The sequence below is a fragment of the Stomoxys calcitrans genome, chromosome 1, assembly GCF_963082655.1.
Source record: "Stomoxys calcitrans chromosome 1, idStoCalc2.1, whole genome shotgun sequence".
Classification (NCBI taxonomy): Eukaryota; Metazoa; Arthropoda; class Insecta; order Diptera; family Muscidae; genus Stomoxys; species Stomoxys calcitrans.
The window spans coordinates 261,458,851-261,474,632 of NC_081552.1; the positions used below are offsets into that span (position 1 = coordinate 261,458,851).

At 37.5% G+C, this 15,782-nt stretch overlaps 1 protein-coding gene across 1 annotated transcript in view; it reads left to right on the forward strand.

Annotated features, from left to right (window-relative positions):
* Positions 1 to 15,564, forward strand: part of LOC106093653 (RYamide receptor) — a 100,436-nt gene extending 84,872 nt beyond the window's left edge. The window contains exons 5-8 of the mRNA XM_059369322.1: positions 6,010 to 6,131; positions 6,243 to 6,472; positions 9,800 to 9,991; positions 14,998 to 15,564. Coding sequence (XP_059225305.1) covers positions 6,010 to 6,131; positions 6,243 to 6,472; positions 9,800 to 9,991; positions 14,998 to 15,564 — 1,111 coding nt within the window. The remainder of the gene's footprint in view (positions 1 to 6,009; positions 6,132 to 6,242; positions 6,473 to 9,799; positions 9,992 to 14,997) is intronic.
* Positions 15,565 to 15,782: the final 218 nt, after the last annotated feature.

The following is a 15,782-nucleotide window of genomic DNA, read 5'->3' on the forward strand; positions in this document are numbered from 1 at the left end:
GGTCCGGCCGAACTTAACGCCTTTTTACTTGGTTTTGGTTTGCAGTCTGTGTTGGTGCCACTACTGTGATATAGTTTATTAAAACTTAACACTGCTGGATGCTTGGGGCAAATTCACTTGTATTACCATAAAGCAGTTATGGGCGTTGTTAAAATCCAATGGACTTAGCAGTCTTATGATTGTGATTTGAATGTGAAGGATTAAAATACGTCCTTTAATGGAAACCAGTTGGACTCCTGAAGTAATTCTCTCTGGGAGTATGACTGTAATGATTTTGTTTTCCAACGTGTGGAGTTGTGGGATTTGGATAAGGCATTTTCGGTCATTAAGTCCAATGCAGCTGGTGGAGATGGCTTCTCATTAAAATTTCTTAAGAAAATCTATCCTCTTGTGTCTTGTCTTTTGATACATCTATTTTATTCTTCTTTTCCGTCCGATTGCTAATTAGCCAAAATAGTGTCCGTTGGGAAAACGCAGTTTTGTCACGCTCTGAAGGAGTTCCGTCCGTTTTCTACTCTACCTATTTATTCAAAGATTGTCGAGTATGTCATTAAACGTCAAATGTTTGACTATTTGAAAAGACTCAGTGGTGTAGGATATTATATAGTCGGCTCCGCCCGACTTTAGCTTTTTCTTAAGGGTTTTTCTTCCAGTAGGTGTTATTTTCCTTTTTATGTTTTAAAGAGATTTTGATTTCTAACCCTCGTTAATGCATACTTATTGGAAAACACCTCATCATTGACTATATAAAGTTTTGTATACATATCTCCATCCAATTAAAAGTTCCAGAATTATTTCCAAGATTTTTCGATTTGGCAACACTGTGCGCAAATGCCATATAGTTTATGTGCAATTTGTAACTTATGGTTCTCAAATCGAGTGCAGGGATCGAAATTCAAAGCAGATTTCGATTAAATTTCCTAATACGTGTTCTGTTGTGCCTACCACCATCTGTGCCTTGTTTAAACTGAGTCGTTGCATGTAGTAATGGTCTTTTGTTGAGTAAAACATTTCGGGTTAAAATTTTTGGTTGACAATTGTTTTTGTACAATATTTGACATGGTTGACGAAGGATCTAAATTTTAACATAATTAAGTAGAAATCATCAAGGAAAGGCAAAAGTCGGGCGGCGCCGACTATATAATGCCCTACACCTACCGTATAGGTACAAAGTGTGAGCTATGTCTGATTCTGAAACAATTTTGATGGACGGATGTTTTCAGATGTGTTGTTAAACAATCTGTATCACATTTCGAGCAAATATGTTCAAACTATAGTAACTACGGTTCACAATTGACAACATTATTGCAAATTACCAAAAATTTTACGAACATTTACATGGGAGCTAGTCAAGAGTGGTCAAGGAATGCGATTGCAATGGCTCTAGAAGTGAAAATCGGGCGATATACATACATGACAGCTATATCTAAATATTAACCAATTTCTATGAAATTCATCTATAATGTCGAGAGTCAAGAGAAAATCCTTCCTAACAAATTTTAAGAGTATAGGTTAACAAATGATCCTTTTATTGCATTATTACTGTAAATCGGACGAACTTATATATGGGAGCTATATCCAAATCCAAACCGATTTCAATGAAATTCACCTGCAATTCGAGAGTCGTAAGAAAATCCTTCATGCCAAATTTCGAGAGAATCGGTTAACAAATGACCATTTTATTGCTATATTTCTGCAAATCGGACGAACATATATATGGGAGCTATATCAATATCTGAACCGATTTCTTCCAATTTCAATAGGCTTCGTTTCTAGGCCGAAAAACATTCCCATACCAAATTTGAAGACAATCGGATGAAAATTGCGACCTGTAGTTTGTACACAAATTAACATGGACAAATAGACAGACAGACGGACAAAGCTAAATCGAATCAGAAAGTGATTCTGAGTCGATCGGTATACTTATCAATGGGTCTATCTCTCTTCCTTTTAGGTGTTTCAAACTAATTCACTAAGTTATAATACCCTGTACCACAGTAGTGGTGTAGGTTATAAATATAGCTTAAATGAGTTAAAAAAGCAAGTAAAAGCGTGCTAAGTTCGGCCGGGCCGAATCTTATATACCATCCACCATGGATCGCATTTGTCGAGTTCTTGCCACGATATCTCTTTTTAGGCAAACAAAGGATAACAGAAAAGAATTGCTATGTTATTGGAACAATGTCAAGTAATGGTTCATTTCGGACCAGACCATGAACTAAATATTCGAGACCATAGTAGAAGTCATTGTGTAAAATTTCTGCCAAATCTAGTAAGAATTGCGGACCTTAGAGGCAGAAGAAGTAAAATAGGGAGATCGATTTATAGGGGAGCTGTATTAGACCATAAACAAATTCATGTCATATTCGACACATATGTTAAAGGTCATGAGAGAAGCCGTTGTACAATTTCACCCAAATCGGATAATACTTGCGCTTTTTAGAGGCTCAAGAAGTCAAGATCGCACATTGGTTTATATAACAGCTATGTCAGGTTATGTACCGATTTGAACTATTCTTAGCACAGTTGTTGAAAGTTATAACAAAACACCTCATGCAGAATTTCAGCCAAATCGGATAGGAATTGCGCACTCTAGGCGCTCAAGAAGTCAAGACCCCAGATAGGTTTATATGACAGCTATACCAAGTTATGGACCGATTTCAACCATACTCAGCACAGTTGTTGGAAGTCATAATAAAATACTTCATGCAAAATTTCAACCAAATCGGATAAGAATTGTGCCCTATTTTTGTACTACAATAGTTTTTCTTCAATTCTATCCCACTGTGTGTCGGTAATATTTATTACAAAGTACAAAAAGTTTTTCTCCCATACAACAGTTGTAAATCATACAAAAACATCATTATCAGTTTATATTGAATTTTTAATTTTTTTTTGCAAAGTGCATTTGTAGCAACTTTTTAATTGGGTTTTCGAGAGCCTTTGTATATCTCAGTCGTTGGAACAAATAACTTCTTATTACAAATACACGTTACTATGTATTTTCCACAAAATGTTTAAACAATTTTCCTCGAATTGTTTCGTTGGCGAGTTTTGAAGCAAATAATAGCATATCTCATTCAAAATGCACTAGACATGAAAAATCTCAACTCAGAAGTATGTCAGGTTGCTTTCAGAAAAAGTTAACGAAGCAAAACAAGCTAAACAACAATGGCTTTTAGACGCCATGTTACTGCCTTTGAATGCTTTTGATAAACAAAATTAAATTTTCATATTTAATATCGTCACAGCCATAATTTACTGCACTTTTAAAAATCGACAATTTTATGTAAAAAAGTACAAAATTTAAATTTTAAAATGAAAATTTTATCAAATACTGCATATAAAGCAGCATAGCGATGGGGGTACACTGATCTAGTCATTCCATTTGTAAAACCTCGAAATATTGTTCTACAACACAATAAGGCACCTAAGTAGCCATAGGGTTTGTGGTGGCAGGAGGGCCACCAAACTATTTTTCCTAAGGCAAAATTTTAAAAAATTTTGTTTCGTTTTGTCACCACAGTGAGTTGGGTCCCCCGAAATGCAATCCTGTCTAGGACCTTACTACAAAGTATATATATTCTTGATCGTTTTGATATTTCCAGTCGATTTAGCTTTGTCCGTCTGTCTGCGGAAATCACGATGGTGGTGGAGAGCTTAAAGTTGGCCGCTCGATTCAATGAACTCGTTTAATTAGAGTGTTTTCATTAATTCAATGAAAATTTTCATATATACAAAAAAAATTTCATTAATGCAAAGAAAATTTTCATTAATGTAAATTCTGTCATTTCATGGTTTCATTAAATGAATGAAATGGAATTCATTGACGGAATGAATCCGTTTGCAACACATCGAAATATCCTTTTCCGACCCTATAAAGTATATATATTCTGGATCAGCGTAAAAATCTAAGACGATCTAGACATGTCCGTCCATCTGTCTGTTGAAATCACGCTACAGTCTTCAAAAATAGAGATATTGAGCTGAAACTTTGCACAGATTCTTTTTTTGTCCATAAGCAAGTTAAGTTCGAAGATGGGCTATATCGGACTATATCTTGATATAGCCCCCTTATAGACCGATCCGCCGATTTGGGGTCTCAGGCCCATAAAAGCCACATTTATTATCCGATTTTACTGAAATTTGGGCCAGTGAGTTGTGTTAGGCCCTTTGATATTCTTCGTCAATTTGGCCCAGATCGGTCCGGATTGGATAAAGCTGCCATATAGACCGATCCTTTGATTTAGGGTTAAGCCACATTTGTTATCCGATTTTTATGAAAATTGATACAGTGAGTTGTCTTAGGCCCTTCTACATCCTTCGTTAATTTGGCCCAGATCGGTCCAGATTTGGTTATAGCTGCCATATAGGCCAATTATCTGATTTTAGGTCTTAGGCCCATAAAAACCACATTTATTATCGGATTTTGCCAAAATTTTAGACAATGAGTTGTGTTAGGCTCTTCAACTTTCTTCTTTGATTTGGCCCAGATCGGTCCAGATTTGGATATAGCTGGCATATAGTCCGATGCTACGATTTAGGGTCTTAGGTCCATAAAAGCCACATTTATTATCCGATTTGCTGAAATTTGGGACAGTGAGTTGTCTTAGGCCCTTCGACATCTTTCTTCACTTTGGCCCTGGTCGGGCCATATATAGACCGATCTCTCGGTTTTAGGTTTTGGGGCCTTAAAAGGCGCATTTATTATCCGATTTTGCTAAAATTCGGGAAAGTGAGTTATCTTTGGACCTTCATCATCTTTCTTCAATTTGGCCCTGATCGGGCCAAATATAGACCGGTCTCTCGGTTTTAGGTTTTGGGGCCATAGAAGGCGCATTTATTGTCCGATATCGCCGAAATTTGAAACAGATTGGTCCAGATTTGAATATAGCTGCCATATAGACCGATCTATCCATTTAAGTTTTGGGCCCATAAAAGGCGCATTTATTGTCCGATTTCGCCTAAGTTTGGGACAGTGAGTTGTGTCAGGCTCTTTGACATTTTTCTGCAACTTGTCCCAAATCGGTTCAGATTTGGATATAGCTGCCATATAAACCGATATCTCGATTTAAAGTCTTGGACCCATAAAAGTCGCATTTATGATCCGATTTCACTGAAATTTGACATAGTGACTTATGTTCGGCTTTAGGACATCCGTGTCGTATATGGTTGAGATTGATTTATTTTTAGATATAGCTACTAAAATGAAAATTTTTTTTGCTATACACAATTGAACCACTATTTGTACTTATTAGTAATTGATCCGAATCGGAACATATTTCGATATTGCTGCTATGGGGCATATGGTATGCATTTTTCACTGGATTTTGACGAAAGGTTGTTTACATATATACCCGAGGTGGTGGGTATCCAAAGTTCGGCCCGACCGAACTTAACGCCTTTTTACTTGTTGTATCATTTTTTCTTTGGGTATAAAACCCTATAACAAATATGTAAATATTCTTGAGCGGCCCATGCCAATTTAAGTCAATTTAGCATATTTCGTTCCTCTCTTAGATAACGCGAACTTTCGAATAAGTAAATCTAGGCCCTTGAAATTTTGGGTAGTTTCATCGTAAGTCAGTTGGGACTATTAACGGATCAACTCTGTCCAAGTATAACCGAATTGACTAATAACCGGATATGGCTTTGTTAAAGACCGATATCCCAGATTGACTTTTAAGGCCGTAGAAAGGGAAAATCAGATTAGATTTATATGAAATTTTGCATTACTTCCTCCATTATAGTTTCCTACATCTACGTGTATAAATCAAACTTTTGATGTTATATTTTGAGAGTCCGGAGAAGAAATTCTTAACCGATAGATATAACTTTCAAATTTTGGCGTATAAATCGTCCAAAGAACTCGGCAAATGTTATCCATGATTGAGGATATAAAAGATTCGACCAGCCATAGTTTAAGCGCTTTAATTTGTTTTGGTTTGCTTAGCACTTTTTCCCAATTATGCCAATTTCTTATTCAATTATCCTCGACCTTTTTTACAGAGCCCGCCCCACAAAATTTGCTTCAAAGTTTATAATTGCCAGCATTTGGTTGGCATCGGTGACCTTTGCTACTCCTTGTGCCATTGCCTTTCGAGTGGAATTGTTGCATGAACGTCGAAAAGGTGAGACTTTTGACTGAAATCATTTCAAGCATCTAATCTTATTTCCTTTTTTTTATTTCCCTTTACAATCATCGCTTTTCTTTTTTTTCATTTTTGGTTTTCCCTAAACAGATGATAATGATACCATCTATAATGTGACAACGCCGTTTTGCAACAACGTCAATCTGTCCGATAGCCAGCTGCAGACATACCGCTACTCTTTGGTGTTCGTTCAGTACTTGGTTCCATTTTGCGTCATCAGCTTCGTTTACATACAAATGGCTGTTCGATTGTGGGGAACTCGGGCACCAGGGAATGCCCAGGATTCGCGCGATATCACTTTACTGAAAAATAAGAAAAAGGTAGGCCAAACACCATTTAAACACCATTGCTTGGCAATTGCCAAGCCATGGTGCTTACTGTGTGTAATTACATTGTAGCATATTCTCTACAAGCAGTACTATAGTAATGGACCAGTATTATAGTTATGGACCAGTACTATAGAATAGTTATTCTATTTGCTACACCTCTACATTCGATGTTGGAAAGTAAAGTATTTTTAATTTTCTGATATTTACAAGGTTGTTCATTCTTCTTTAGAAACAAAGAAAGAACAAGCAAAGAGACGTTAAGTTCGGCAGGGCCGAAATTTGGATACCCACCACCTCGGGTATATATGTAAACCACCTTTCGTCAAAATCCGGTGCAAAATACATACCTTATGTCCCATAGCAGATATTCGTGTGTTCCGATTTGGACCAAATACTATTAAGTACATGTCATTTTTCAATTGTGTATAACAAAATATTGGTATTTTTAGTAGCTATAGTTTTAGGCCTTCCAAATATGGTTCAGATCGTACTATAAAGCCCATAAAAGCTTTATTATACCCTCCACCATAAGATGGGGGGTATACTAATTTCGTCATTCTGATTGTAACTACTCGAAATATTCGTCTGAGACCCCATTAAGTATATATATTCTTGATCGTCGTGAAATTTTATGTCGATCTAGCCATGTCCGTCCGTCTGTCCGTCCGTCCGTCCGTCCGTCTGTCGAAAGCACGCTAACTTCCAAAGGAGTAAAGTTAGCCGCTTGAAGTTTTGCACAAATACTTCTTATTAGTGTAGGTCGGTTGGTATTGTAAATGGGCTATGTCGGTCCATGTTTTGATATAGCTGCCATATAAACCGATCTAGGGTCTTGACTTCTGGAGCCTCTAGAGTGCGCAATTCTTATCCGATTGGAATGAAATTTTGCACGACGTGTTTTGTTATTATATCCAACAACTATGCCAAGTATGGTTCAAATCGGTCTATAACCTGATATAACTGCCATATAAACCGATCTGGGGTCTTGACTTCTTGAGCAGCTAGAGTGCGCAATTCTTATCCGATTGGGATGAAATTTTGCACGACGTGTTTTGTTATGATATGCAACAACTGTGCCAAATATGGTTCAAATCGTTCATAACCTGATTTAGCTGCCATATAAACCGATCTGGGATCTTGACTTCTTGAGCCTCTAGAGGTCGCAATTATTATTCGATTTGCCTGAAATTTTGTACGACTGATTCTCTCATGACCATTAACATACGTGTTTATTATGGTCTGAATCGGTCTATAGCCCGATACAGCTCCCATATAAATCGATCTCTCTATTTTACTTTTTGAGCCCACAAAGAGCGCAATTCTTATTCGAATTGGCTGACATTTTACACAGGTCTCCAACATAAATATAATTTAGTTGTGGTCTAAACCGGACCATATCTTAATATCGCTCTAATAGCAGAGCAAATCGTTTCTTATATCCTTTTTTTTTGCCTAAGAAGAGATGCCGGGAAAAGAACTCGACAAATGCGATCCATGGTGGAGGGTATATAAGATTCGGCCCGGCCGAACTTAGCACGCTTTTACTTGTTTTTTATCCGATTTTGCTGAAATTTAAAACAGTGAGCATCTTTAAGCCTACCAACTTCGAAGCTAAATATGGTTCAGATTGGTCTATATTTAGATATAGCTGCCATATAGACCGATCTCGCGATAAAGCGTCTAAAGCCCATAACAGCTATATTTATTAGCCGATTTCGATGAAATTTGCAACAGTGGGTTATTTTGAGCCTTCCGTCATCTGACCTAAATATGGTTCAAATCGGACCATATTTGGATATAGCTGCTATATATTGGGTTGACCAAAAAGTAATTGCGGATTTTCCATATAGTCGGCGTTGACAAATTTTTTCATAGCTTGTGACTCTGTAATTGCATTCTTTCTTCTGTCAGTTATCAGCTGTTACTTTTAGTTTGCTTTAGAAAAAAAGTGTAAAAAAAGTATATTTGATTAAAGTTCATTCTAAGTTTTATTAAAAATGCATTTACTATCTTTTAAAAAATCCGCAATTACTTTTTGGGCAACCCAATAGATCGATTTTCCCATAAAGGATCTAATGCCCATAAAATCTTAATTTTTCATCCGATTTTGCTGAAATTTTGTATGTGTATACAGATCGGCTCAGAATCACTTCCTGATTCGATATGGATATGTCCGTCTGTCTGTCTGTCCATTCATGTATTCATATAATAAAGGTGCAGGTCGCATTTGTTGTCCGATTTTCACAAAATTTTGCATAATTGTTTTGTTGGTTAAAGGACGAAGGCTATTGAAATCGGTGCAGATTTAGATATAGCTTCCATATATATCTTTCATCCGATGTGCCCTTTTATAGCTGTAGAAGCCACAATTTCGGTCCGATGCTTACAAAATGTGGCACGAAGTGTTTTTTTTTAACGGCCCAAAATTTTATTGAAATCGGTCCACATTTAGATATAGCTCCCATATATATCTTTCATCCGATATGCCCTTTTAAAGCTGTGGGAGTTACAATGTTGGTGCGATCTCTGCCAAATTTGGTCCGATCTTTACAAAATTTGGCATGGGCCGTTCTCAATCCAATCCCAATACGTGTGCGTTTCGACTTTTAAGGCTGTAGAGGCCACAATTTTCGTACCATCTTTTCTATTCGATATTTCCATATGTATGCAAAATTAAAGTCTGACAAAATTTGGATATAAGTGCTATCTATTAAAAGTATAACGTATACTCGGTGGTGTAGGGTATTATATAGTCGGCTCTGCCCGACTTTTACCTTTCCTTATTGGTTTTTTATCTGATTTCGCTGAAATTTTTAAACATTAAGTAGTTTTAGGCCACCCGCCATCCGACTCAAATATGGTAAAGATCGGACTGTATTTAAATATAGCAGTCATATAGTCCGATGTGGCGATTAAGGGTCTGAAACTCATAAAAGCTTTATTTATTACCAGATTTTATTAAAGTTTGAAATAAAAAATTTAGCAGTGACTTATAAGATCACTCAATATCCGTGTCGAATTTGGGTGCATAAGTTATCCAATTTTCAACAGATTGTGACGAAAGGGGGTTTACATATATACCCGAGGTGGTGGGTATCCAAAGTTCGACCCGGCCGAATTTAATGCTTTTAAGATATTTGGAAAACGCTTTTAAGATATTTGGATTAGATTCATTCCATGGTGGTGTGTATTCAAAGTTCGGCGCGGCCGCCCTTATTTCGATTTTACTTGTTTTACTTTGGCCCCATGATATGTTCATGCAGAAATGTACTGCGACCTCTAGTATCATTTTCAGCTGTTTTCTGGTTTTTATTGCAGGTTATAAAAATGCTGATTATTGTTGTTATTGTCTTCGGAGTATGCTGGCTGCCATTGCAGTTGTACAACATCCTCTACGTTACCATACCGGAAATAAATGAGTATCAATTCATTGGTATTGTGTGGTTTAGCTGCGATTGGTTGGCCATGAGTAACAGCTGCTATAATCCATTCATATATGGCATATACAATGTAAGTAACAAATAAAGCTATTAGCGAAAGATACTCACAAAAGAAAATCCACGCATAATAAGGTGGTCAATTCTAATATAGAAGTTATTGAACTTTGCTTCTTTGGTGGGAGTTGGTATTGTTTTGTTTTTAGGTGATAATAATGGTTGGCAATGTTCATGACAAGCAAAATGAAGGCTATTGATATCCTTTGTATAAAATGGACACCACTTTTGTTCATTTTTTTCTGTTTCGTCATACAAAGGCATACAAAAAAAATGTATGAACATCAATTCCATTGTTTGTCCACCATATGACCATATGACGTTATGGAAAACAAAAAAAAAACTGTGCTGATAGAACCCTTTTTATTATTGTTTATTAATGCGAATCCTGAAATCAAACACATAGTTAGTTTTTTACCGTGGGTAATGTAATACATATCGTATGCTTTGTTACTTCAATAAAGTAATCAAAATTCTTTCTGAACAATGTGATTGCATTTTGCTACAAACTATCGTAGATATTTGCAAAATGATACTTGACATTTAATTGGACCAAAATGGATAATGATTTCACAACAGTACTTGGAAAACAGTGGCTCTGCATAAAGTGCAAGCAATGGAAGCATTGGAACCAATGTATTGGTAAATATATGGATTTTAGGGCGTATTGCGGGGGTGGTCACTTGCCCATCAAAGTAAATATAAGATTCGTGCTCTACTTTCAGAAACATTTCGTCCCATAATGTCATGATCGGTAAATAAAATGTGTTTGATGGTGGGGTGGACACCGGGGCCTTTGTGCCGAAAATGAATACAAATTTCCCGAAAATCAATAAATTTCCACCCCAAACAGTTTTATATAATAGAGAGGTATTTTGGGGTGGGGCGGCTCCCCAAACACATGGCTCTATATTTTCGTGATTGGTCTATAAATCCATTTGGCGGGTTTTGGGCTGTTCCCGCGGCACCCGTCCCCAACAATAGAAACCATGTTCTTTTTTTTGGCGATTGTTAGAGTGCAAAAAATTTCGAACTTATGACATTACCAATCTCCGAGATCTGGTATTTTTGAAATAAGGGTAATGAGAAGTGCTTTTTAGGGGAGTCATATCAACTCAAATATGGATATCAAATTCATGTCCACTCCCAAATCCCTTGAACCCCATTTGTCATGGTCGGTAAGTATGAACCGTTTGGAGGGTGTTTTGGGAATGGGGAGGCCACCGACACTTTGCCCTGAAAATAGATATCAAATTCGATCTTTACTCCCAAATACCGTTGATTTGAGCTCCATATTGATATAGTCGGAAATAAAATTCAGTTTAAGGGTGATTTAGGGCGTACCCCCAAAATTGGATATCAAATTCGTTTTCTACTATATCTTTTCAAATGTCTTTTATTTGAGTCCCATATTGCCATAATGGGTCGATTAATCCATTCGACGTATTTTTAGGAGGAAAAAAGCCACATTGACTTGAACGCAAATTTTAATGTCATATTTTTAATCTACTCCCAAATATCTTTCATTTGAATCCTACAAAGCCATGGTCGGCTGATATGCCTATTTGGGGGTATTTGGGGGGGGTGAGGCAACTTCCCATTACTTGGACCCAATTTTGTATGCCATATTTGTAATCTACTGCCGGATACTTTTCATTTGAGTCCCATATTGATAGGAACGTCGAATATTTCTGTTTAGAGGAGTTTTTGGGTTGGGGCGGCCCGCTGGGTACTATGACCGAAAATTTAATATTATTTTCATTTTCTAGTCTCCAATACCTTTCATTTGGTACCCATATTGTACCCATCAGTCCTCTTCTGGTTTTGGGTGGCGTTTTTGGTGTAAGGTTGAGGGTCAGCCATTATCCGATATCTAAAATTATATAGTCAATGTTTCAATTTTTTTGATTCTACGGATCAAACAAACAATCCGAGTCCCATATAGTCATGATGAGTCATATGCCCATTTAGGGAGTTTTTGGGGGGTGGGGTGACCCCCTACACTTCGATCTGATTTTGTATGCCAGCTTCGTAATCTACTCACGAATGCCTTTCATTTAAGCCCCATATTGATATGGACAACCAATTTGTCTGTTATCAGATATTTTGGGGTTAGGGCAACTTCCTGGGTACTTGGACATAATTCTTAATACCATATTCGCATTCTACTCTTCAATACCTTTCATTTGATATCCATATTGTCTTTATCGGTCCACTTGTGATTTTGGGTGGTAACGGGGAGGGTCCGCCCCCTTCCGATATCAACAAATTATATAGCCAATGTTTCCTTCCAGATCAACCTACATAATCTGTGAAAATTTTAAGGTAATCGGCTCAGCCGTTTTGGAGTCCATACGGAACAAACAAACACAAATTAAATTTTATGTATACGATTTTTTCCTGATCTTCCTAAAATTCTTAGACGATCTAACCCTGCCCAATAGGCTGGGTCAAATTTTCAATCGATAAAGCGGTTATAAAAATCATTCAGCTTGAACTTGAAGCGGCTATTCCCTAATGAAATGTCATGGGCAAAATTTGTTAACTTGGTTTCAAAAATCGAAATCTATGGCGAAAACTAAAAAAAATCGCCCAAAAAATCATGGGTCACTCACATGTCACCAAGTCCTACCTTCGGATGGTATCTTTCTATAGGAGCTATATCCAAATCTGAACCGTAATAACACATTCTACACTAAATGTCGTGCAAATCGTTTGAAAATTGTGGTCACTGCATCCTAATATGTATGTGTAAGTTGGGCGATGGGAGCCATATCTAAATCTGAACCGATTTTTAACAAATTCGACAGCGTTTTTCGTAAGGCTAAAAAAATGGTGTGTGGAATATTTTTTGATTATTGGGTAAGAAATACTACTTCTAGCTTGATTAGTAACAAGTAAAATGTGCCAAGTTCGGCCACCATGAATCTTTCTACAAAATGTACACACTGAACTTAATTGAAGGGCATAATTTTACTTTGCAAATGCAATGCAAATTTGCCCATGAACATTCCACTAGGGAACAGGCAAACTTCTCACATATCACTGAGTGCTGTTCTGAGCCAAATTAAAGAAGGACAAAAAAGAATCTGTGCAAAATTTCAGCTCAATATCTCTATTTTTAGACTGTAGCGAGATTTCAACAGACAGACGGACGGACATGGCTAGATCGTCTTAGATTTTTACGCTGATCAAGAATATATATATTTTATAGGGTCGGAAATGGATATCTCGATGTGTTGCAAACGGAACGGAATATGGCTTCATACAGCCCCCTGTTCAAATATACTATGAACACAGTAAAAGCCTCGTCTTCTCACAATCCGGATCTGTCCATAGGATTTTCGTCGTCATGCCGACCGTTTCGTTGTTCCTCAGTGTTACAGGTGCGTTCGTAGCCCGCGCTTTGATCTCGGGCTGCGTTGACCTGAAAGGCAACGAGTTAACCAAGTTTGTTGACGGCAGTCCTCTTACCTTCATTGCCAAATCGTCTGCTTTTTCATTTCGCCCTTACTCTGCTATGGCCCGGCATCCAAACGATGCGAATCGTGCCATTCCCAGAGAGGGCGTTAATCCCCTTCTTAACTGAGCCTTAGGTCAGATGAATATGTGATTTAGCAAAGTAGACAGTCATATGAAGAAATTTTACATCATGGACATGTTTATTAGGTTTTTGTTGAATAGATGAAGTGTACGTATATTTTTTGAATGACTGTATATGAATGGAGTTACCCCAATTGTTTACCAATTTGCACGAATTTTGAAATGGAAAGTGTTGATACTAGTGGTATGCACAAGCCCAATTGAATGAACTCTAGACAGCTGTGATAGCATGCCATTGTTCTGTTAGGTCATGCCGCACAATGTAACTGACAGACCATAGGCCTTCCCCAAATACATACTACACTCACAAATGTATACAGCTATGCCCAAGAGCGGCATTGCGTGCAATAAGAGCGACATGTAGGTGATGATCATCTCAGGTAGATCAAAAACAATACAGCATGCCGTCAAGCCAGATGTTATTTTGTACACGAGTGTGCTCTGCAAAGAAACGGTTGCATGGAAGAGAAAAATATAGAGTACATATTTAAACCAGTAAGGAAAGGCACTCTAACTTTCGATTAAGTAAAGCTAGCCGCCTGAAATTTTGCACAAATACTTTTTATTACATATAAACCGATCTTGAGTCTTGCTTCTTGAGCCACTAGAGGGCGCTATTCTTATCCGATTTGGCTTAAATTTTGCATGGCGTGTTTTGCTATGACTTCCAACAACTGTGCTAAGTATGGTTCAAATCGGTCTATAACCTGATATAGCTGCCATACAAACCGATCTCGGGTCTTGATTTGTTGAGCCACTAGAGGGCTCAATTCCTGTCTGATTTGGCTTAAATTTTGCATGAACTGTTTCGTCACAACTTCCAACATCTGTGCCAAGTATGGTTCAAATCCGTCCATAACCTGATATAGCTGCTATATAAACCGACCTAGGGTCTTAACTTCTTGACCTTCTACAGGGAGCAAATCCTACCCGATTTGGATGAAATTTTGCATGACGTGTTTTGTTATGACTTACAACATCTGTGTTAAGAATGGTTCACATCGGTCCATAACCTGATATAGCTGCCATATAAACCGATCTGGGTTCTTGACTTCTTGAGCAATTATTAACTGATTTGGGTGAAATTTTACATAATGACTTCTACTATGGTCTCCAATATTCAATTCCAATAACATAGCAATTCTTTTCTTTTATCCTTTGTTTGCCTTAAAAGAGATATCGGGAAAAGAGCTCGACAAATGCGATCCATGGTGGAGGGTATATAAGATTCGGCCCGGTCGAACTTAGCACGCTATTACTTGTTTTTGTTTTAATATTGTATCCATTTCTCCAGGATATATTAGTCACATGCAAATGAACATCTATATTTACTTGTTTCATACGAATAATTACTAATTCCATGTAATCCACAAAATTCCTTGAATTCCCTGTAATAATAAAATTTATGTTTTATTGCAGGAAAAATTCAAACGTGAGTTCAACAAGAGATTTCAAACATGTCTTTGCCGTTTCCAGACCAGTGGCGAAATGCATGAGCGCACCATGTCAATGCATACACGCGCCAGCTCGCTACGTTCCACATACGGACCAACGCAGATACGATTGCGTAACAACGCATTTAACGGCACCGCCAGTACCTACAACCGCCAGAGCTCCAATGAGTGGAGCAACAAGAAACTCGACAACATTGTTACCTACAGTGTGAACAGCAATGGTGAGGAGACCCTATTGAATGGTTTCCAAGCCAACGGAACTGAGGTGCATCAAAGCAACGACATGGACAAAATGGCAGGAAATGCTGCCAGTCTGCACTGGCAACGTAACAACTTCAAGCCCCTGCATCCTGAACTGCTCGAATGCGACGACAATGAGGACGAAGTGCTAATGAGGGACAAGCACCCATTAACGGAGCAAGATATCAAAGATTTCGAAGGCATTGAAGCGAACGGAAATAATCAAAGTTTGGAAAATTCCAACACAACTGAAGCAAGCAAAACAACTACAACATCGACTAAGCAAAACTAAATGCTAAGATTTTAAAAAAAAGAGGAGAAAGACATTTAGATGTTTGTTTTACAAAAATAAAGCCACCATATTGGTATATTAGCAATTTCATTACTTCAATGTGAATACTCCGAACACCCCCACCCTCTCAAATGTAAATCCCATCCCATTTATTGATTGCACGAATGGTAGATATTTAAGACAATTGATTTCATGAATGTACTTAACTATCCTTAAGG